The 24003-nt window shown below is 38.0% G+C and overlaps 2 protein-coding genes across 2 annotated transcripts in view; both read right to left on the bottom strand.

Moving 5' to 3' along the window:
- Nucleotides 1-3645, bottom strand: part of ABCB4 (ATP binding cassette subfamily B member 4) — a 237629-nt gene extending 233984 nt beyond the window's left edge. The window contains exons 1-2 of the mRNA XM_066240437.1: nucleotides 3628-3645; nucleotides 3375-3485 (exon numbers count right to left, since the gene is read on the bottom strand). The gene's annotated coding sequence lies outside the window, so the exon portion shown is untranslated. The remainder of the gene's footprint in view (nucleotides 1-3374; nucleotides 3486-3627) is intronic.
- Nucleotides 1-24003, bottom strand: part of LOC136310688 (ATP-dependent translocase ABCB1-like) — a 147040-nt gene that overhangs the window by 58966 nt on the left and 64071 nt on the right. Inside the window, 7 exon segments of the mRNA XM_066239531.1 lie at nucleotides 1475-1621; nucleotides 1623-1646; nucleotides 1948-2151; nucleotides 2259-2384; nucleotides 3375-3485; nucleotides 3628-3741; nucleotides 11562-11742. Of these exon segments, the coding sequence (XP_066095628.1) occupies nucleotides 1475-1621; nucleotides 1623-1646; nucleotides 1948-2151; nucleotides 2259-2384; nucleotides 3375-3485; nucleotides 3628-3741; nucleotides 11562-11742 (907 nt within the window).

Below are 24003 nucleotides of genomic sequence, written 5' to 3'. Positions count from 1 at the left end.
AGTGGTGGAGAAGATGGTTGCTTCTTCTGTGTTTCCTGATCAGGAATTGAACAGGGACTTCTACACTCCTGGCTAACAGTCTAGTGCTGAGCCAACCAGCCAGGGTCTGGATGTTTTCAAAAAAAGGGGGAGAGGCCCTGGTCGGTTCACTCAGCGGTAGAGCATTGGCCTGGTGTGTGGAAGTCCCATGTTTGATTCCCAGTCAGGCACACAGGAGAAGTACCCATCTGCTTCTCCCCCCTCCCCCCTTTCCTTTCTCTCTATCTCCCTCTTCTCCTCCTGCAGCCAAGGCTCTATTGGAGCAAAAATGGCCCAAGAGCTGAGGATGGCTCCATGGCCTCTGTCTCAGGCACTAGAATGGCTTAGGTTTCAGCAGAGCAATGCCCCAGATGGACAAAGCATCACTCCCTGGTGGGCATGCAGGTGGATCCTGGTTGGGCACATGTAGGAGTCTGGCTTCTCACTTTGGAAAAATACCAGATAAAAAGGTGGGGAGCATGTGAAATTCCCCCCAAAATTTATAGTCTAATGAAAAAGTTTTTAAGTGCAACCTTTTAAAATAGTTTTTATTTATAATTTAACCCACAGTTTTATTGTAGGAAAATAAGAAAACACAGATGTAACATTACAGAAATCCACAATTTTGGATCACAAAATTTTTATAACCTGCATTTTCTTCCCTCAACTATTTATTAGCACAATGACAGAATGTTCAAAGGGACATGCAGTGTTGTTTTATTATTAGGGAGGGTAAGAGTTGGAACAAATATGAGTTCATCCTTGAATTCTACTGTGACTTCAACTCAGAGCACTTTTAGGTCTCTACATTTTCATCCTCAGAGAGCATCTGGTTCCTTAAAAGAACCATAGACACAGAGAAATAAACAGAAATTAAACAAACAGATCCAGAGGCCTGATGATTTCATTCTGATAGTGGAAGAGATCACTTTAGAAGTGACTGGAAATTTCCTTTTTTAAAAATCATACAAAAGGCCCTGGATAGTTGGCTCAGTGGTAGAGTGTCAGCCTGGCATGTGGATGTCCCAGGTTAAATTCCTGGTCAGGGCATAAGAATAAGTGACCATCTGCTTCTTCACCCATCCCCCTCCTCTCTCTCTCTCTCTCTCCCTCCCTCCCTTCCTCCCTCCCTCCCTCCCTCCCTCTCCCTCCTGCAGCCATGGCTCAACTGATTTTTCAGCACATTGGCCCTAAGCACTGAGTATAGCTCGTGGAGCTTGTGGAGCTTTTGTTTCAGGTGCTAAAAATAGCTCTGTTGCAAGCATGGCCTCAGATGGGCAGAGTATTGGCCCCAGATGAGGTTGCCAGGTGGATCCTAGTCAAGGTGCACGCAGGAGTCTATCTCTCTATCTCCCCTCCTCTCACTTGGAAAAGAAGAAAAAAATACTGAGAATAATTTATGGAGAGATGTTCTGACGCTTATAAGTCAGGCTGGTTTGAATTGAGGTTCTCAGACCTTATCCAGGGCTGCCTGAACCACAGCTTCACTTTCCATGTCCAAGGCCGACGTGGCCTCATCCAGCAGGAGGATCTTGGGGTTGCGGACCAGGGCCCGGGTGATGGCGATTCTCTGTTTCTGTCCCCCACTGAGCTGTGCCCCCCCCCTCTCCAACCAGGGTGTCAAATTTCTACAATATAGAAAACACGGGAGGATTTAGCAAAAGAACAAGCTACTTCAGCTCTCATTTTAAAATGGGAAGGAATCCCCTACAATGCCAGCCTCCCAGTTTCTTTAAACTTAGCAATAGCCAACTCCAGTTTAAAAATATATACCTACCACAAGTTGGTGCTGCTTGAGCTTTAACATCTGAAAGTCATCTAGATTCCCTTCATAGGTTCCTCCCCTTTACAGAGTCTTAAGTTATTACCCACTGGGTCAGCATTCTATTCTTTCAATCTTTAGCAGGACGAAGACCAAGCAGGACTTACATTGGGCAGCTTCATGATAAAGTCATAGGCATTGGCTTCCCTCACAGCTTGCTCAATCTCATTCACGGTGACATTTTCATGGCCATAGTGAATGTTTTCAGCAATTGTAGTGGCAAACAACACAGGTTCCTGACTCACCACACCAGTAATTTCCCGCAGATACCTTACGTTTATGGTCCTAATGTCCTGTTCATCAATACTGACCTGAAATGAAAAGTACGTGTAAATTTCATACATTGTGGAGCTGACACATGTGATTGGCAGTGGTACTGTGATTGCTGCGTCATCCCGCTCAGCAAGCGCCAGTTCACCATGCCCTCCACAGGGTCGTACAGCCTCTGCATCAGCTGGACCATTGTGCTTTTCCCACAGCAGCTGTTCCCCACCAGGGCCACCATCTGTCCACTCTGAACCTGCAGGTTAAGGCCCTTCAAGATCTACCAGGAGGAATGAGAAATAAACTTAAAAGCAATACACATGCTGCAGATGGCTTTTCCAGTCTACCTGAATCATTACCAGCTAGAGCAGTGGTCATTGGGACTTGGACGTGAGCTGCAAAGTATAGAATTGTGACAATTCCAGTGCCATGCAGACTTTTCCTGGATGTGGACTTTTCCTGGACTCCTCTTTTTGTGACAGCTCCTAATGGACTGAACTGGGGTTGGGTTGCATTTGCAGGGATCTGGAATGGTGTTGATGCCAACTTAGACTTGGTGAACATGTTAAGGACACTACTCTTTTATGGATTCTTGCTGTACTGACCAAGAGTTTGCTTAAAGGCCTTAATCACTGTAAAAAAAATAGAAGACTGGATAAAGAAGATGTGGCACATATACACTATGGTATACTACTCAGCCATAAGAAATGATGACATTGGATCATTTACAACAAAATGGTGGGATCTTGATAACATTATACGGAGTGAAATAAGTAAATCAGAAGAAACCAAGAACTGCATGATTCCATACATTGGTGGGACATAAAAACGAGACCAAGAGACATGGACAAGAGTGTGGTGGTTATGGGGAGGGGGGAAGGAGGGAGAGGGAGAGGGGGAGGGGGAGGGGCACAAAGAAAACTAGATAGAAGGTGACGGAGGACAATCTGACTTTGGGTGATGGGTATGCAACATAATTGAATGACAAGATAACTTGGACATGTTTTCTTTGAATATATGTACCCTGATTTATTGATGTCAAAAGAAAAAGAAAATCTTTTTGGGACTTTGCTAAGAATTTCATTAAACCTATATATCAGTTTCAAGAGAAAAAAATAAAAGCAATACACAGACATTGGAATATGAACTGACAGTTAAATTCAAAACGAGGTTTAAATAACCATATTCTTTCACAATCTCTAAAGGAAAGAACCAGAAACTCTTCATCCAATACATTGTTGAATCTTGGATTAATCATTTATCATTGTACCTTAACTTCTTTTCGAGATGGGTAACTGAAGTGGACATTTTTGAACTCCAAATTTCCCTTAATATTATCTGGTTTGTATTCATTCTTCGAATAGCTGTCAATGCTTGGTTTCTAAAGCAATAAAATTTCAGAAGATTACTAAGTCACAGAAACTCCTTTCAGGGATATTTGTGGAGAGTTAGAAGAAATGATAAATCTAACTTTAAATAGAAAAACTTTTAAAAAGCTGGATAAATAGCCAGCCTAGACTTACATGGTCAATTATCTTGAAGATTTCATAAGCTACTCCTCGTGCATTTGCAAATGCTTCAATGCTTGGAGATGCATGTCCAATACTAAAAGCCCCAACTAATACAGACAGGAAAACCTAAAGAATGTGAAGAAAACCCATCAAGTTATTTAGGTAGTGTTTCATACAATTTTTTTCATATAGTTTTCTTTTAACACACAATGGATTAAATTTTAAAATGGCAAGGCAACATATAAATATTGAGTGTTAAAATATTTTTAAAAGTTTTAGTCCTCTTCAATTTAAAATGCAAAATTAGTTTTACTTGCTCACTGAAACAATGGTGGAAGTTCAATGGGACCACAATATTATAATCTAATGTTTTCATATTTCTTGAATGACCAAGAATTTTGGTTTAGATCATCAGCAGAGGATAAAGCCTCGTAAAAGACATAGAATATTTAGCTCTGAATCTTGGAATTAGTACTAACTGGCTATATGTCTTAGGGCAATTCCTCTAGTTTCTGGGCTTCAATTTTTCATTTGTGAAAACAGGCAAGATTCTGTTTTCCCAACCCAGCAACCTTAGAGCTGGTATACCAAATGAAACAGTATATATAAAAAAACTTTGTAAATTATAAAGCACACATACCTAAGGCATTATTCTTTATTAGGCTGTCTTTTTTTCCCCTCCTCTATCAAACTGTGTTGTCTTTGAGGTCTGATAAACCGATTTTCGTTTTGGGTTTTGTTTTTTTTTTCATTTTGCCCAAATCAGTTTCTTTTTTTTCTTTTATTTATTTATTTATTAAATTTAATGCAGTGACATTGATAAATCATGGTACATATGTTGAGAGAAAACATCTCTAGATTATTTTGACATTTGATTGTGCTGTATACCCCTCCCCCAAAGTTAAATTGTCTTCTGTCACCTTCTATCTGGTTTTCTTTGTGCCCCTCCCCTCCCCCAACCCCTCTCTCCTTCTTCACCCCATCCCCCCTCCTCCAATCCCCCACCCCTGTTGCCATCACATTCTTGTTCATGTTTCTGAGTCTTATTTTTATGTCCCTTCTATGTATGGATTCATATAGTTCTTAGTTTTTTTTCTGATTTACTTATTTCACTCAGTATAATGTTATCAAGGTCCATCCATGTTATTATAAATGATCCGATGTCATCATTTCTTATGGCTGAGTAGTATTCCATAGTATATATGTACCAAAGCTTTTTAATCCACTCGTCCTCTGATGGACACTTGGGCTGTTTCCAGATCTTCGCTATTGTGAACAATGCTGCCACAAACATGGGGGTGCATTTCTCCTTTTGGAGCCATTCTATGGTGTCCTTGGGGTATATTCCTAAAAAAGTGGGATAGCTGGGTCAAAAGGCAGTTCGATTTTCAGTTTTTTGAGGAATCTCCATACTATTTTCCACAGTGGCTGCACCAGTCTGCATTCCCACCAGTAGTGCAGGAGGGTTCCCTTTTCTCCACATCCTCGCCAGCACTTATTCTGTGTTGTTTTGTTGATGAGGGCCATTCTGACTGGTGTGAGGTGATATCTCATTGTGGTTTTAATTGCATTTCTCTAATGATTAGTGATGTTGAGCATTTTTTCATATGCCTATTGGCCATCTGTATGTCCTCTTTGGAGAAGTGTCTATTCATCTCTTTTGCCCATTTTTGGATTGTTTGTCTTCCTGGTGTTGAGATTTACAAGTGCTTTATAAATTTTGGTTATTAACCCCTTATGAGACGTATTGTCAAATATGTTCTCCCATTGTGTAGTTTGTCTTTTTATTCTGTTCTTGTTGTCTTTAGCTGTTCAAAAGCTTATTAGTTTGATATAGTCCCATTTGTTTATCCTGTCTTTTATTGCACTTCCCTGTGGAGATAAATCAGCAAATATATTGCTCTGAGAGATGTCCGAGAGCTTACTGCCTATGTTTTCTTCTAAGATGCTTATGGTTTCATGGCTTACATTTAAGTCTTTTGTCCATTTTGAGTTTATTTTCGTGAGTGGTGTAAGCTGGTGATCTAGTTTCATTTTTTTGCAGGCAGCTGTCCAATTTTCCCAACACCATTTGTTAAAGAGGCTGTCTTTACTCCATTGTATTTCCTTACCTCCTTTGTCAAATATCAGTTGTCCATAAAACTGTGGGTTTATTTCTGGGTTCTCTGTTCTGTTCCATTCCTCTATATGCCTGTTCTTATGCCAGTACCAGGCTGTTTTGAGTACAATGGCCTTGTAGTATAACTTGATATCAGGAAGTGTGATAACTCCCACTTTATTCTTCTTTTTTAAGATTGCTGTGGTTATTCGTGTTCTCTTTTGGTTCCATATAAATTTTTGGAATATGTGGTCTATATCTTTGAAGTATGTCATTGGTATTTTAATTGGTATTGCATTGAACTTATAGATTGCTTTGGGTAATATAGACATTTTAATGATGTTTATTCTTCCTAACCATGAGCACGGTATATGCTTCCACTTGTTTGTATCTTCCTTGATTTCTTTTATCAATGCTTTGTAATTTTTGGAGTACAAGCCTTTAGTCTCCTTGGTTAAGTTTACTCATAGATACTTTATATTTTTGGTTGTAATTGTGAAGGGGATTGTTTCCTTAATTTCTCTTTCTGACTGTTCATTGTTGATGTATAAAAATGCCTCAGATTTCTGAGTATTGATTTTATATCCTGCCACTTTGCTGAATTCATTTATCAGGTCCAGTAGCTTTTTGACTGAGACTTTAGGGTTTTCTATATACAATATCATATCATCTGCAAATAATGATAGTTTTATTTCTTCTTTTCCAACTTGAAGGCCTTTTATTTCTTCTTCATATCTGATTGCTGTGGCTAGGACTTCCAGGTCCATGTTAAATAAGAGTGGTGAAAGGGGGCACCACTGCCTTGTTCCTGATCTTAAGTGGATTGCTTTTAATTTTTGCCCATTGAGTATGATGTTGGCTGTGGGTTTCTCATAGATGGCTTTTATCATGTTGAGGTATGTTCCCTGTATTCCCACTTTGCTGAGAGTTTTGATCATGAATGGGTGCTGGATTTTATCAAATGCTTTTTCTGCATCTATTGAAATTATCATATGGTTTTTCTCCTTCTTTTTGTTTATGTGATGAATCACATTGATTGATTTACAAATATTTTACCAGCCTTGCCTCCCAAGAATAAATCCCACTTGATCATGGTGTATGATTTTTTCCATATATTGTTGGATCCGGTTTGCTAATATTTTGTTGAGGATTTTAGCATCTATATTCATCAGAGACATTGGTCTATAATTTTCTTTCTTTGTGTTTTCTTTGCCTGGTTTTGGAATCAGAATTATGCTCACCTCATAAAAGGAGCTTGGAAGTCTTCCTTCCTCTTGAATTTTTTGAAATAGTTTGAGAAGGATAGGAGTTAGTTCTTCTTTGAATATTTGGTAGAATTCTGTTGTGAAGCCATCGGGCCCCGGACTTTTCTTTGTTGGGTGTTTTTTGATAACTGTTTCAATCTCATTTGTTGTAATTGGTCTGTTTAGGTTTTCTGATTCTTCCAGATTGATTTTTGGAAGATTTTATGTTTCAAGGAATTTTTCCATTTCATCTAGGTTGTCTAGTTTTTTGGCATACAGTTCTTCATAGTATTTTCTTACAATATTTTGTATTTCTGTTGTGTCAGTTGTTATTTCTCCCCTCTCATTTCTAATTTTATTTGAGTCCTCTCTCTCTTTTTCTTGGTGAGTCTAGTTAAAGGTTCGTCAATCTTGTTTACCTTTTCAAAGAACCAGCTCCTAGTTTCATTGATTCTCTGTATTGTTTCTTTAGCCACTATGTCATTTATTTCTGCTCTGATCTTTATTATTTCTTTCCTTCTACTACATTTGGGCTTTACTTGCTGTTCTTTTTCTAATTCTTTTAGATGCAGGGTAAAGTTGTTTATTTGAGCTTTTTCTAGCTTCTGAAAGTGTGCCTGTAGTGCTATGAACTTCCCTCTCAGCACTGCTTTCGCTGTGTCCCATAAATTTTGAATTGTTGTATGCTCATTGTCATTCGTTTCTAGGAATTTTTTAATTTCTTCTTTGATCTCATTCTTAATCCATTCATTATTTAACAACCTGCTATGTAGTTTCTATGTGTTTGAGAATTTTTGAGCTTTTCTGTTGTGATTCATTTCTAGTTTCATGCCGTTGTGATCGGAGAAAGTGCTTGATATGATTTCAGTCTTAAATTTGTTGAGAGCACTTTTGTGCCCTAACATGTGGTCTATCCTAGAGAATGTACCATGAGCACTTTAAAAGAATGCATATTCTGCTGCTTTAGGGTGAAAGGTTCTGAAGATATCTATTAAATCGAGTTGATCTAGTGTGTTTTTTAAGTCTGCTGTTTCTTTGTTAATTTTCTTTCTTGAGGATCTATCTAGTGATGTTAGTGGGGTATTGAAATCCCGTACTTTTATAGTATTGCTGTTGATCTTGCCCTTTAAATCCATCAAAGTCTGCTTTATATATTTGGGTGCTCCTATATTAGGTGCATAGATATTTATAATAGTTATATCTTCCTGTTGGATTACTCCCTTTATCATTGTGTAGTGGCCTTCTTTATCTCTTACTATATCCTTTGTTTTAAAGTCCAATTTGTCTGACATAAGTATTGCTACCTCAGCTTTTTTTCATTTCCGTTTGCATGAAATGTTTTTTTCCATCCTTTTACCTTCAATCTATGTGTGTCTTTTGTTCTAAGGTGTGTCTCTTGTAGACAACATATGTATGGGTTCTGTTTTCTTATCCACGCAGCTACCCTATGTCTTTTGATTGGATCATTTAATCCATTTACATTTAAGGTTATTATTGATATGTAGTTATTGCCATTTTCTTCTTTAAAGGTGTATTCCTTTTTTGCTATATTTTTTTCCCACTTTGATCTGTTTACAACAGGTCCCTTAACATTTCCTGCAGCATTGGTTTGGTTGTAATGAATTCTTTCATTTGTTTTTGTCTGGGAAGCTTTTTATATCTCCTTCGATTTTAAACGATAGCCTTGCTGGATAAAGTAGTCTTGGTTGTAGGTTCTTGTTCTGCATTACTTTGAATATTTCTTGCCCTTCCCTTCTGGCCTCAAGTGTTTCTGTTGAGAAGTCGGTTGTCATCCTTATGGGGGCTCCTTTGTAGTTGATAACTTTTTTTTCTGTTGCAGCTTTTAATATTTTCTCTTTATCGCTTAGCTTTGGTATTTTAATTATGATGTGTCTTGGTGTAGGTTTCTTTGGGTTTCTCTTTAATGGAGTTCTCTGTGCTTCTTGGGCTTGTGAGAGTTTCTCTTGCATTAATTTAGGGAAGTTTTCAGCTATGATATGATTGAAAAAAGTCTCTATTCCTTGTTCTTTTTCTTCTTCTTCAGGAACCCCTATGATGTGAATGTTATTTCTCTTCATGTTGTCACAGAGCTCTCTAAGAGTTTCCTCTGACTTTTTGAGTCTCTTTTCTCTTTTCTTCTCTGCTTTCATGCCTTCATTCCAGTTGTCCTCTAACTCGCTGATTTGATCCTCTGCTCTATCTATCCTGTTTTTAATTCCTTCCATTGTGGTCTTTATTTCTGATATTGTATTTGTCATCTCCGACTGATTCTTTTTTATACTTGCTATTTCTTTATTTAGGTGTTTATAATGACCATCCATTGTTGTTCTAAGATCCCTAAGCATCCTTACAGTCATTATTTTGAACTATGCATCTGGAAGTTTGATTATTTCCATATCACTCAGTTCATCTCCTGAAGGTGTCTCTTGGTTTCATTTGGATTGCACTTCTTTGTCTTCTCATTATCTGTTTTTGGGTGTTTTATTTGTAGAGTTGGTTGAGTCTAGGCTTGGTGTTGTCTGCCTCCAGTTTTCAGTTGTGTTATTTCTAGGTCTTCTTGGATTGGTATCAGCTGTTATCTGTAATCCACTTTCGGATTTGGACAGCTTTGAAGTTTTGATTTGTTTGTTTTCTTAATAGGTGATAGTCTTGTTTACTGATCTCAGCAGGGGGCTTCCTTGAAACTGTATCCAGGAGTGCCATGGGTGTAACCTGAGACTCTGAAGGCCTCTTTAGCCAGCTAATCTCACTGGGGGCAGGGTGTTTTCTCAGCTTCAGTAGGGGGAGGTGTATCTCAGATCTCCATGGAGACCTGAGTTACTGCCCCTTCTCCCCACTTCTTGTTTTCAGCTGTGTCTTGTTGCGCTGATTGGAGCTGGATAGATATCCGGAGATCTCTGATCCGGAAGCACTTCAGCTCTGTTTTGTGAAAGGTTCAGTCCCTCCCCCAGCTATGGCCGCCTCCAGCACGAATGAGCCAGCTTTTTTAGTTCGATTCCTGCATTCCTTAGCCCCTCACAGTCTGTCCCTCTCCCTGTCCTTTCCACTTGGGAGATAAGCTGGTCTTTTCAACACACCTTGCTCCCTGGTCGGCAGGCAAGTGGCTGTGAGCAGTAGTTTCTACTCTTTTCCCTGTGTGAGATCCCCTCTGTGCTTTCAGCCTCACCCCCCCCCCCGTTCTTGTAAGCAGAGGAGATTCAGGAGCTCCCTACCAGGTTTGTTGTGGCTTCTTCTTTGCTCCTTGGTTTTTGAGAGCTGTTCTTACAGTTCAGAGTTGGTTTTTCATGCTGATTTTTCCTAAATTGATTTGTATTCCAGTTTGGTGGTGAGAGCTGGGCGTCTGTGCACCCGCCTACTCTGCTGCCATCTTTTTCCTCCCCCAAATCAGTTTCTAATTGGTGAATATTTAACTTTCTTTCTCATCATGGTTAAAGAGAACTAATATCACTATTTATTCTTTTCTAAATCACACAGTAATTATAGTACCCAATAATCTACATAGAAGGAATTTTGCTAAGGGATTCTATACTCATTTTATCAATTAGTCCTTACACCAATACTGTCATTTTCATCTGGCAAGAGATATGAAGGCTTGAAAAGTTAAGATAGCCACCCCAAGTCATACAGCTAAAAGTTGTACAACTTAAATTTGAACCAAGTTGGCCTCATATCAAATCAAAACTCCCTATACTGGATGCTTCCAATTTGTAAGGAAGATCTGAATTCAATGGACAGTGGATCTTAAACTGCTTGTTTACATCATAATTAAGCAGAATACTTCTCTTTTCACAACCTAGGCTCACCCAAAGTTTCACTATCCTAATGAAAACTTTTTGGTTAAAACCATTAACTAAATAGTCCCATACATTTTGGGCAAGGCAACGGTCTGAAGAAACAACAGATGCAATTACCCTGCTCACATTACCAATCTGTTTCTTATGAAAGAGATCTGTTTTGAAGGACTCAACAAAATACAGCCTATCGTTAACTGAATAAACTTATGCTTGGCCTATGAAAAAGGAACTGAGTGACATTTTTAACAATATGTACTTTATTAGATCAAGATGCAGATTGAGATTGGTTAGTGAATTTTTCATTGTCTTTAAATACAGAGGGACAGCATCAAATGGCAAGCCTTCTCTACTTATACAAAGATCTGTAAGGCAGAGAACCTCCAAACAGCACATGCTTTTAGGGAGAGTAATTCTTTATACTTCCAGAAATTGGTGAGGTGCATGAGCCATCATTCAAAAGTTTAAAAAGTTAAAGTATATTTTGCTATTAGTTGTTATGAACATTAAATCAGAATATCAAAGTAAAGGGCTTAGCATAGGGTCTGGCACAAAGAAATAATCACAACAAATGAAAAGTTCACACTGTAGAGACTAATGAGATTAATATTATTTAGGCTACAGGATAAACTATGCAATGGGATTACAAAAAAGACAAAACTGGTTGTTAAATACATCTAATTTATTTTCCACACAAAGAGTTCATATCTCTTTGTGTTATTCAATTGTTCTTCAAAATATATCTTCCAACAGTGAAGCCAATACACTCAATTTCATTGGCATTTTTAGCAGTGATTCCTTTCTTACTACAACAGCACTTATAATGAGTACTTTTCCAATAGAATATTCTCCTGAGAGGACCAACGTGGTCCCATACCAGAATGCCAGAGCATATGATGCATAGACCAGCAGGAAAGCAGCACCCATAGAAATGTTGGCCATAATAGCTTTCCTTATCCCAATTCTTTCAGCTTCTTCTAAGTTTTTGTTGTACCTGGGAGGAGTAACAAAAATTATTACATATACTCATCAATCTTATAGAATAGATCAATATACTTAGAATGTACTCAGCCTTGTGGCAGGTGTTTTACATATATCTTTCTCCTTTTGTCCATACATTGACCCTATGATGTTAGGATTATTTAATCTCTTCTTGTAGAAAAGGAAACTGAGGCTTGCAGAAATCAAGTAATTTGTGAGGGAGTCTTCTAAGAGCCTCTTCTCTGGCCTTAGCAGTAGTAAAATAAGTGGAGTAATATTTAGCAAACTTCTAGAACTAGTATTGCTTCATATACAAAAGAAAATAGACACTATGTTCACTGTGCTTTCCTTTTAAAATCTGCATTCTTTTAAAATTTATTAATAAAATAAAGATACAATGCTAAAAATTGTTCAACACAGCCTGACTAGGCAGTGGCACGGTTGATAAGAGTGTTGGACTTGGATGCAGAGGTTCAAAACCCTGAGGTCGCCAGGTTAAAAACCCTGAGGTCACCGGCTTGAGTGCAGGTTTGTGGGCTTGAACATGGATCATAGACATGATCCCATGGTCACGGGCTTGAGCCCAAAGGTCACTGGCTTGAAACAGGGTCCCTTGTTCTGCTGTAGCTGCCCAGTCAGGGCACACAGGAGAAAGCAATCAATGAATAACTAAGGAGTTTCAACGAAGAATTGATGCTTCTCATTCTCTCTCTCTGTCACAAAAAAAATAAAGTGTTCAACACATGTAAGCCCTTTGTTAAATCTATGAACATTACATTAGTTGTGGAGACAGTTTGCACCCTATCCTGCATCCCTAGGGCGACTGGAAGGACCAAGTGAAAGAATGCAAGTGAGGAATAGAGTAAAGAAATAAGATGGCGTCACTACGGTCAAGCTGCTAAATTGTTCAAATCAAACAGGCTAAGGTGATGAGCAGGGGTCCCCAAACTACGGCCCGCGGGCCGCATGCGGCCCCCTGAGGCCATTTATCCGGCCCCCACTGCACTTCTGGAAGGGGCACCTCTTTCATTGGTGGTCAGTGAGAGGAGCATAGTTCCCATTGAAATACTGGTCAGTTTGTTGATTTAAATTTACTTGTTCTTTATTTTAAATATTGTATTTGTTCCAATTTTGTTTTTTTTCTTTAAAATAAGATATGTGCAGTGTGCATAGGGATTTGTTCATAGTTTTTTTTTATAGTACGGCCCTCCAACAGTCTGAGGGACAGTGAACTGGCCCCCTGTGTAAAAAGTTTGGGGACCCCTGGTGATGAGGAAACTTTTATATTCTTGCTTTAACTAGCCAGGACACTTAAACTTTTGAACTTTACAGTCTCGTATCAATGCTCAGAAATTTACTTGCCTGTAGAGAACTCTGACTATCCCCTACAGAACTCAAGACATGACCAGACCTGCGGTGCCTATCCTCCACTGTAGTACTCTAGCCTGCTGGGAACTACCAGTGTCACGTGGAAGAAACCTACTCAAGATACAAAATTATGTCAAGAGGAAGAGAGGGGGAGGCCTGCCAAGGGAGGCAAAGAGGACCTCTTGAATCTTCTTCTCCCTTAACTTTTATTGATCAGAAGCAGAACAGGATTACAAGGGAAGGAGATCAGGTGACAAGGGGAATGAATGACTAATGGTCATATTGCTGACCTAGAGAAGGGGTTCACTTGGTCAGTACATTCTTTTCTTTTGCTAGTTAACAAGCACAAAGGAAGGGGCAATCTAGAACCTCTATGCTAATTTTCTAAAGCCCGTTCACATGCATTCCTTTGTTTCTAAACAAAGGTCCCTCACTCACACAGCTTCTTGGTGTTTGCATCCAAGAGACATTCATTCAGGGCTTTTAACTAAAGTTTCCTAATCCAATCATAGAGGATTCAAAGTTAAGTGGGTGATTCCCTATAGTCCACATCACCTGGCATCCATCATCCAGACAGTCTGACATCTGACTGATAACCCTTCTGGACCAATCCTAGGGCTAAGAATGTAGGACTAGTTATCCTCAAGAATGTGACTTCAATTATAAGAGCTCAAATTTCTTTCCTCTTCAGAATGCTTCTGGGTTTTTGTTTTTTACCTACTGTGTTTCTTGTTTGCATACTCTAAGACCCTTGAATAAATCTTTGTCAGTTATTTCTAGCAAAGTGTCCAGACTCTTTTGATATTGTTTGACACATGTGTAAGAGCATTTTGGTAGCTGTAAATTTCTATTTAATACATTTTACATTTAAATGAATGGTATAGTTTTTTTATTTCCATAGATATTTATTTTAAAAACCACTGACTTGAAAAAAAATTATTGGGATTAAAATATATACAATAATCCCTCATTATGTATCAGTGTCCCTTCCTTAGTCTTTCTACACATTGCCTACAACCTGTTCCCCCTGTCAATGCCTTCCAACATGGTCATGTCATGTGCCCACTGCTGGAGGAAAGGGCTCTGGCCTGGTGGCTCAGGCCACCCAAGTCCTTCTGGCTGCCTCAAGGACTGAGAAAATAAAAATCTCAGCACATCTAAAACCCTGTAACCTGTTCACAGCACAAAAGTTTCTACGATATTAGCCAAACTTGGAGAACACCCATTAATAATTCTCAAAGCAAATCCAGCAAATTTCAAGCCAGTGATTTTTAAAATAAACATCTATGGAAATAAGACAAACTGTGTAGTTTATTTAAATGTAAAAGTATTAAGTAGCACTTCAAATTACACAAAAGAAGGCAAAAGCAAGGAAACAAAAAACAATGTTGGAGGCCACGGACAGATTTTCTCTCTCCAGTTCCAATGGCTGAACACTCACTACCAAATGTTAATTTCAGGACTTTTTAAACCCTTGGAGAGCAGTTAATTTCTGACGTTACAGTTAAAGGAGTTAAAGGTTGCAACTTTATCTTCACTGGAAAGGAATAGAGCAGACCATTTTGCTTGAGAGAGACGTGGAGGTAAGATAATGGGGCTCCAATTTACAGGGGGAAAAAAAGGATCTTTGGAAATACAGAATGAAGGTAATATTATTAAGGAGATAGGACAGATTATAATTAAGCTTTAAGTCTGTCTTTATCCTCTTAACCACAGCTTCCTGCAGAACTTAGAACACTGCCTTACAGAAAGGAGTTAATAATTATTGAAATAAAGAACTTTCTTCCACATAGAATTCTATTTTGAGGTCTTTAAGTTTCTTTTGGAGGTTTTTTCCATTAGCATGTACAGCAGAGACCAAGTCCTGCTCAGATGTGTGCAGATATTCTTTCTTGCCTTCATGACTTCTTTTTTTAAACTAGCTACTTTACCAGTTATCAAAGTGTGCCAAATGAAATTTCCACAACCCCATGTTCACTAAAGACCAACTTTAAACAGAACTTCATAGTGATAAAATAGTAACATATCACTAGAGTTTCTTCCCCTCCAAAATGTCAATCGTCAACTTGCCAGTTATAATCTTTGAACAAAAATTTATTTTTGAAAAATAAGGGGGCTGATATATATCTCCTACTTCATGAGTTGATCAGAGGTGAAAAGTACTGCTAGGCATAAATTAGCCTTGATTACACTTAAGAAACTTTAACAGTTATGACTCACACTCTGTTGTCTCCTTTATTTCAGTTCTTGTTTACCAAGACTAACGTAGAAATCATTTCACTGATAAGTTGTTGACCCATGCAACAGAGGAAACATTTGCACAGGAAAAAACAACAACAAGGAAGAAAATCATTTAGATACCAGAAAAGATAAATGAAAAAAAGAAAGGAGGAAGAAGGGAGGAGATATGAACATACTCTTTTTACTTTTCTATTAGCATCTTCATGGAAATGTCACAATATATAATCAGCTACTAATATCATCCATTAACTAAAAACCTGAGTATGAAAATATTAATTAAAGTAGGAGTTCCTAAAATGGACTAAAGTCACATGACAAGAACATTAATATTTTAAAAAATTATTCTTAAATATAAAAATATTTATCAGTGATGCAATAGCCACTTACAATAAATAATAATTTTGATTAAGCAAATAGAAAGCAATCCTAATAGGTAAACATCCGCAATAGACACACAGAAATAAAATTTTAATTAGAAAAAAATTCTCTGCTATTAATTAAATTCATTTTAAATTCTGATTAATTTTCATTTTAAGAGAGCCAGTTCCCTCCTGTTTTTTTAAAAAATTTTTTCTTCTTTATTTTTTATTAAATTAATTGTGTTTACATAGATTCTAGTTCACCCCAAATTCATCCCCCCTCACGCCTATTCCCCTCAACATTCCCCTGGCCCCCCTCCCTACAGCAGCCTCTCCCCTTCCAAGCAGGATTATCCCATGCTATCATCCCCTTTCCCTCCATCCTCTTTTCCTCTGGTCCCTTTGATCCCTCCTCTGTCTCAATTTCCTTCCTCAGTTCTTATTATTCCTTGGATTCCTCAACTGAGTGAGGTCATATGATATATTTCTTTCTCTGCCTGGCTTATTTCACTCAACATAATAGTTTCCAGGTCCCTCCATATTGTTGCAAAAGGTAATATTTCCTTCTTTTTCATAGCCCCATAGTATTCCATTATATATATGTACCACAGCTTTTTAATCCACTCGTCCAGGGAAAGACACTTGGGCTGTTTCCAAATCTTAGCTATTGTGAACAATGCTGCCATAAACATGGGGGTGCATTTCTTTTTTTCAGTCGGTGATATGGTGTTTTGGGATATATTCCTGTAAGTGAGATGGCTGGATCAAAGGGCAGTTTCATTTCTAATTTTTTGAGGAATCTTCATACTGTTTTCCACAGTGGCTTCACCAGTCTGCATTCCCACCAGCAGTGCAGGAGGGTCCCCTTTCTCCACATCCTTGCCAGCACCTATCATGTGTTGTTTTGTTGATGAGGGCCATTCTGACTGGTGTGAGGTGGTATCTCATTGTGGTTTTAATTTGCATCTCTCTAGTGATTAGTGATGTTGAACATTTTTTTATTTGTCTATTGGCCATCTGTATTTCCTCTTTGGAGAAGTGTCTATTTATTTCTTGTGCCCATTTTTGGATTGGATTGTTTGTCTTCCTGGTGTTGAGTTTTACAAGTTCTTTATAAATTTTGGTTATTAATCCCATATCAGATGTATTGTCGAATATGTTCTCCCATTGTGTGGTTTGTCTTTATATTCTGTTCTTATTGTCTTTAGCTGTGCAAAAGCTTTTTAGTTTGATATAGTCCCATTTGTTTATCCTGTCTTTTATTTCATTTGCCTGTGGAGATAAATCAGGAAAGATTTTGCCGTGATAGATGTTGGTGAGCTTACTGCCTAAGTTTTCTTCCAGGATACTTATGGTTTCATGATTTACATTTAAGTCCTTTATCCATTTTGAGTTTATTTTTGTGAATGGTGTAAGTTGGTGGTTTCATTTTTTTGCAGGTAGCTGTCCAGTTTTCCCAACACCATTTGTTAAAGAGACTGTCTTTACTCCACTGTATGCTCTTACCTCCTTTATCAAATATAAATTGTCTATAAAGATGTGGGTTTATTTCTGAGTTCTCTGTTCTGTTCCATTGATCTGTAGGCCTGTTCTCTTGCCAGTACCAAGCTGTTTTGAGTACAATGGCCTTGTAGTATAACTTGATATCAGGAAATGTGATACGTCCCACTTTATTCTTCTTTTTCAAGATTGCCGAGGCTATTCGTGTTCCTTTTTTGTTCCATATAACTTTTTGGAAATGTGTTCTATATCTTTAAAGTATGTCATTGGTATTTTAATTGGTATTGCATTGAATTTATAAATTGCTTTGGGTAATATAGATATTTTAATTATATTTATTTTTCCAAACCATGAGCATGGTATATGCTTCCACTTGTTGGTGTCTTTTTGATTTCTTTTACCAATGTTTTATAATTTTCTGAGTATACGTCTTTAACCTCCTTGGTTAAATTTACTCCTAGGCACTTTATTTTTTTTGTTGCAATAGTGAAGGGGATTGTTTCCTTAATTTCTCTTTATGACAGTTCATTGTTCATGTATAAAAATGCCTCTGATTTCTGTGTATTAATTTTATATCCCACCACCTTGCTGAAGTCATTTATTAGGTCCAGTAGTTTTTTGACTGAAACTTTAGGGTTCTCAATATACAATATCATATCATCTGCAAATAATGGTAGTTTTTCTTCTTCTTTTCTAATTTGGATGCCTTTTATTTCTTGTTCATCTCTGATTGCTGTAGCTAGGACTTCCATTACTATGTTGAATAAGAGTGGTGAAAGGGGGCACCCCTGCATTGTTCCTGATTTTAGGAGAATTGCTTTTAATTTTTGTCCATTAGTTATAATATTGTCTGTGGGTCTATCATAGATGGCCTTTATCATGCTGAAGTATGTTCCATATATTCCCACTTTGCTAAGAGTTTTGATCATAAATACGTGCTGAATTTTATCAAATGCTTTTTCTACATCTATTGAAATTATCATGTGGGTTTTCTCCTTCCTTTTTTTTATGTGGTAAAACACATTAATTGATTTAAGAATGTTGTACCATTCTTGCCTCTCCAGAATAAATCCCACTTGATCATGGTGTATGATTTTTTTCATGTATTGCTGGACCTGGTTTGCTAATATTTTGTTGAAGATTTTAGCATCTAAATTCATCAGGTATACTGGCCTATAATTTTCTTTCTTTGTGTTGTCTTTGCCTGGTTTTGGAATCAGAATTATGCTTACCTCATAAAAGGAACTTGGAAGTGTTCGTTCCTCCTGAATTTTTTGAAATAGCTTGAGAAGGATAGGAGTTAGTTCTTCTTTGAATATTTGGTAGAATTCACCAGTGAAGCCATTGAGTCCAGGAGTTTTGTTTTCTGGGAGCTTTTTGATAACTGTTTGATTTCTTTTGTTGTAATCGGTCTGTTTAGGTTTTCTGATTCTTCCAGATTGATTTTTGGAAGATTATATGTTTCAAGGAATTTGTCTATTTCAAGTATTTATAATTTTCTGAGTATAAGTCTTTAACCTCCTTGGTTAAATTTACTCCTAGGCACTTTATTTATTTTTTTTGCAATAGTGAAGGGGATTGTTTCCTTAATTTCTTGGCATACATTTCACCTAGGTTGTTTAATTTTTTGGCATACATTTCCTCATAGTACTTTCTTACAATATTTTGTATTTCTGTTGTGTCGGTTATTTCTCCACTCTCATTTCTAATTTTATTTATTTGAGTCCTCTCTCTTTTCTTAGTGAGTCTTGTTAAAGGTTCATCAATCTTTTTTACCTTTTCAAAGAATCAGCTCTTGGTTTCGTATATACTCCGTATTGTTTCTTTAGCTTCTATGTCATTTATTTCCGCTCTGATCTTTATTATTTCCTTCCTTCTACTACCTCCGGGCCTTACTTGCTGTTCTCTCTCTAGTTTTTTTAGATGAAGGGTTAGGTTGTTTATTTGAGTTTTTTCAAGCTTCTTAAGGAATGCCTGTAGCACCATGAATTTCCCCCTCAGGATTGCTTTTGCTGTGTTCCATAAATTTTGAGTTGTTGTTTGCTCATTATCATTTGTTTCTAGGAATTTTTTTATTTCTTCTTTGATTTCATTGTTAACCCATTTGTTATTTAATAACATGGTATTTAGTTTCCATGTGTTTGAGTATTTTTGAGTTTTTCTGTTGTGGATGATTTCTAGTTTAATGCCATTGTGATCAGAGAAAATGGTGGATATGATTTCAATCTTCTTAAATTTGTTGAGACTGCTTTTGTGTCCTAACATGTGGTCTATCTTAGAGAACGTACCATGAGCACTTGAAAAGAATGTATATTCTGCTGCCTTAGGGTTAAAGGCTCTAACAATATCTGTTAAATCAAGTTAATCTAGTTTTTCCTTTATGTCTGCTGTTTCTTTCTTAATTTTCTTTCTTGAGGATCTATCTAATGATGTTAGTGGGGTATTTAAATCTCCCACTATTATAGTATCTCGCCCTTTATATCCATCAAAGTCTGCTTTATATATTTAGGTGCTTCTATATTAGGTGTGTAGATATTTATGATGGTTATATCTTCCTGTTGGATTGCTCCCTTTATCAGTATGTAGTGACCTTCTTTAGACCATTTTGTCTGATATAAGTATTGTTAATCCAGCTTTTTTTTCATTTCCATTTGCATGAAATATTTTTTTTCCATCCTTTTACCTTCAAGTTATGTGCATCTTATGTTTTAAGGTGTGTTTCTTGTAGACAGCATATGTACGGGTCCTCTTTTCTTATCCATGCAGCTACCCTATGTCTTTTGATTGGATCATTTAATCCATTTACATTTAAGGTTATTATTGATATGTAATTGTTTGATCTGTGTACAGCAGGCCCCTTAATGTTTCCTGCCGCATTGGTTTGGTTGTAATCAATTCCTTGAGGTTTTTTTTTGTCTTGTAAGCTTTTATTTTCTCCTTCAATTTTAAATGATAGCCTTGCTGGATAAAGTAGTATTGGTTGTAGGCTCTTGTTCTGCATTACTTTGAATATTTCTTACCATTCCCTTCTGGCATCAAGTGTCTGTGAGAAGTCTGATGTTATCCTTATGGGGGCTCCTTTGTAGGTGATAGCCTTCTTTTCTCTAGCAGCTTTTAATATTTTCTCTTTATTGCTTAGCTTTGGGATTTTAATTATGATGTGTCTCGGTGTAGGTATTTTTGGGTTTCTCTTTAATGGAGTTCTCTTTGCTTCCTGAACTTGTGAGACCTTTCCTTGCATCAATTTAGGGAAGTTTTCAGCTATGATTTTATTGAATCAAGTTTCTATCCCCCCTTTTTTTTCCTCTTCTTCTTCAGGAACCCCTATGATGTGGATGTTATTTTTCTTCATGTTGTCACAGAGCTCTCTCAGAGTTTCCTCAGACTTTTTGAGTCTCTTTTCTGTTTTCTGCTCTGCTTCCGTGTCTTTTTTCATCTTGTCCTCCAACTCACTGATTTGATCCTCAGCTTTATCCATTCTGCTTTTAATTCCTTCCATTGTGGTCTTCATTTCTGATATTGTATTTATCACCTCTGACTGATTCTTTTTTAATATTTCAATGTCCTTTTTTATACTTGCTATCTCTTTATTTAGGTGTTCATAATAACCATCCATTGTTGTTCTAAGATCCCTAAGCATCCTAACAATCATTATTCTAAACTCTGTATCTGGCAGTTTGGTTATTTCCATATCACTCAGTTCCTTTTCTGGAGATTTCTCTTGTGGTTTCATTTCGATTGCACTTCTCTGTCTTCTCATTATGCCAGTGTGTTTGGGTGTGTTGTTTGTAGGGATGGTTGAGTCTAGGTTTGGTGTTGTCTACCTCCATATTTCTAGGTCTTCCTGGGTTGGCATCAGCTGTTGTTTGTAATCCACTGTCAGGTTTCACTTTGAAGTCTTGATTTGTTTGTTTTCTTCTCATTCATCTCAGTGGTAGTCTTGTATACTGATCTCAGCAGGGGGCTTATTTAAAACTGTATCCAGGAATGTGGGAGGCCTTTGTGGGTTCATTTCCGTAAGTCCTATTAGTCTGTTCCTTCTTGTTATGAAAAGCTCAAAGTTGTTTTGACTTGGACAATGCATTTCTTCTTCCACTGTGGGAGAAAGTAAAAAGGAGCCATGGTAAACAGAGGAAGGGGTGGGTGAAGGCAAGTGAACATTCATTAATCATTAACTATGTTCTCCATGCAGATACTGTACTGCATGCACCTCTCTCTTATCCCCTTGACACACAGACCTTCCTGGCTTCCCACAGAATCTTTCTAGGGCTGCCCACCACACTTGCCTGAATCATTCACAACGCTGGGTCTCAGTCAGGGTACTCACTGCCATCCCTGAACAAACGTCTGCGTAATATAAGAGGCACACACAATATGCTTCAGCTATTTTACTCTGCTTCTCTTAACATATTACCTCACAACAATCACCCACACCGGGGGCAGCCAACAAGAATTGCTTGTGTGTAATCTTTAGTTAGATGGCTGACTACTTGGGCATTCCAGGTATAACTAGTGCCCTTAGCTCTTTGCTAATGCTAGTTGGTTGGATTTTTCATAATACGACCCTATGGGTCATGAGTTCACATGTCAGTGACTGGTTTCAGGGAGAGAATCACTCCAGCAGCTGTTAATTAAGGCTTTGAAGCCATATGGAGTCAGGCTTGAATCCTGGGTATTTCATGTATTCCTGAGATTATGTAGCCTTTTCATCCCTCCATTCACTCACATAGAAAGTGGGGGAAACAATGCCTCCTTCACTGTGCAGTTGAGAAGAATAAATGAGATCCTATGGATATGAATTTCTCAGAACTGCTTCTCCCACAGAATAAATGCTCAGGCATCAAACAGAAGGATCAAAGCCCTCCCTGGTGGCTGCGTGTATTGTTTTGCTCAGAAGTGCCAGCTTCCCCTGGCATGAGAAACTTTCTGTCACAACACAGTGCTTGGTCCCTGGCATGAGAACCAATGGCATCTCTTCCTCCACACTTTCAATCATTCTGCTCTCTCACCTGGAGAATCTTTACCGTAATTTTTCTCCTAGAAAAGATTCCTCCTCGCATGAATGGGTCAAATATGACTTCCTCTCAAATGGCTTTCCCCTAGCAGGTGAACTAACCTTTTCATAGAAGTTCATCATAATTGACACATGATCCAATTTACTGTCAATATTAGAATAGAAGTAGGATGGTTTATAATGGTTTATATCACACCCATTGGTGCAAGCACCTAGAGAACTGGATGTCTTATTTATTTTTGTATCCTCAGTGAGCAGCCTGCTCTCTCTGCTGTAACCTAGCCTGGTTACACAGAACCATCACACATGTAGACCATATATAAAAATATTCCAGTTGGTATATTTTATTTTATTTTTTTTTATTTTTATTTTTTTGCATTTTTCTGAAGCTGGAAACAGGGAGAGACAGTCAGACAGACTCCCGCATGCTCCCTACCAGGATCCACCCGGCACGCCCACCATGGGGCCACACTCTGCCCACCAGGGGGCGATGCTCTGCCCATCCTGGGTGTCGCCATGTTGCGACCAGAGCCACTCTAGCGCCTGAGGCAGAGGCCACAGAGCCATCCCCAGTGTCCGGGCCATCTTTGCTCCAATGGAGCCTTGGCTGCGGGAGGGGAAGAGAGAGACAGAGAGGAAGGCATGGCGGAGGGGTGGAGAAGCAAATGGGCGCTTCTCCTGTGTGCCCTGGCCGGGAATCGAACCCAGGTCCTCCGCACGCTAGGCTGATGCTCTACCGCTGAGCCAACCGGCCAGGGCCAGTTGGTCTATTTTATATAAAATGTCTCAGTTATTTTAAGATTAAAAAATGTGTAGTAGACCACTACCTTAAAGATTTTAAGGAAAATCTTTTCTAAACCCAAGCAAGACTTCAAGGAAACCTACAATTAAACACTAGCCATCACTTAGACTAAAGACTCTATACAGATCTCGTTGGACCCAAATACTTCACTATGTTTACTAGTTCTAACTACTTACTTAACATTTAAGACCAATATAAATAGAATGTATGTGACATGGATAGATTTGTGATTTCATAATCAGTGAAATGAAATTATATTATAAAGATAGTTTTCAAACCATCTTACCACAGAGCCTTCCTGCTAGGAGCTGCTCTGGACATTGGGGACACAACCTAATTTTTTCCTAAATTCACTGGATTTCTGTGCAAGCAGGAAATCCTTTTGATTTTCAGGCCCCAAACCTCATGTAATGAGATACTACTGCTGAAATATCTAAAATAGTTTTTCCTAAGAATTTTCCTTTTTTTCTCCCCTTATACCTTTCTGCCTATTTGAGAAGCTGTATTAAAGATGCAAACCAATAAATTAATGAGATAGTTTTAGAGTAATAATTCTTAGTAAGTAAATGAAGCAGTGATGCTAGAGTGACTTTGGTGTGGGTTGGGGACTAAAGGTCTTTCTGAGGGAAAAGTGAATAAGAAGCCATTGCTGCGAGATGGGCCAGGAAAGAGAGGAGACGGTTCATGGAATAGAAAGGAAACCAGAGTGGGTGGGCTGTGATTAGGTATAAAATAATACGACTGACAGGACAGGAGGAGGCCAGAAAATGTGGGTCACACAGGGCAAAGAAATTTGTATTGATTTCATAGTATGAAAAGTGACCGGAGATGACGTCAGAGTAATGGCGGAGTAGGAAGCGATACCAATAAATCTCCCCCAAAACTCAACAAGATCTTCAACCAGAAACAGAAAAACCTATACTTGGAGCCTCCAGATGCTTCGCAATACAACCGAAGGTATGGTCGAGTGAAAAATTGGCTAAATATATA

Source organism: Saccopteryx bilineata, chromosome 7 (genome assembly GCF_036850765.1).
Source record: "Saccopteryx bilineata isolate mSacBil1 chromosome 7, mSacBil1_pri_phased_curated, whole genome shotgun sequence".
NCBI lineage: Eukaryota > Metazoa > Chordata > Mammalia > Chiroptera > Emballonuridae > Saccopteryx > Saccopteryx bilineata.
The sequence above is the reverse complement of the archived record's forward strand: the minus strand, read 5'-3'. Positions and strand labels throughout refer to the sequence as shown.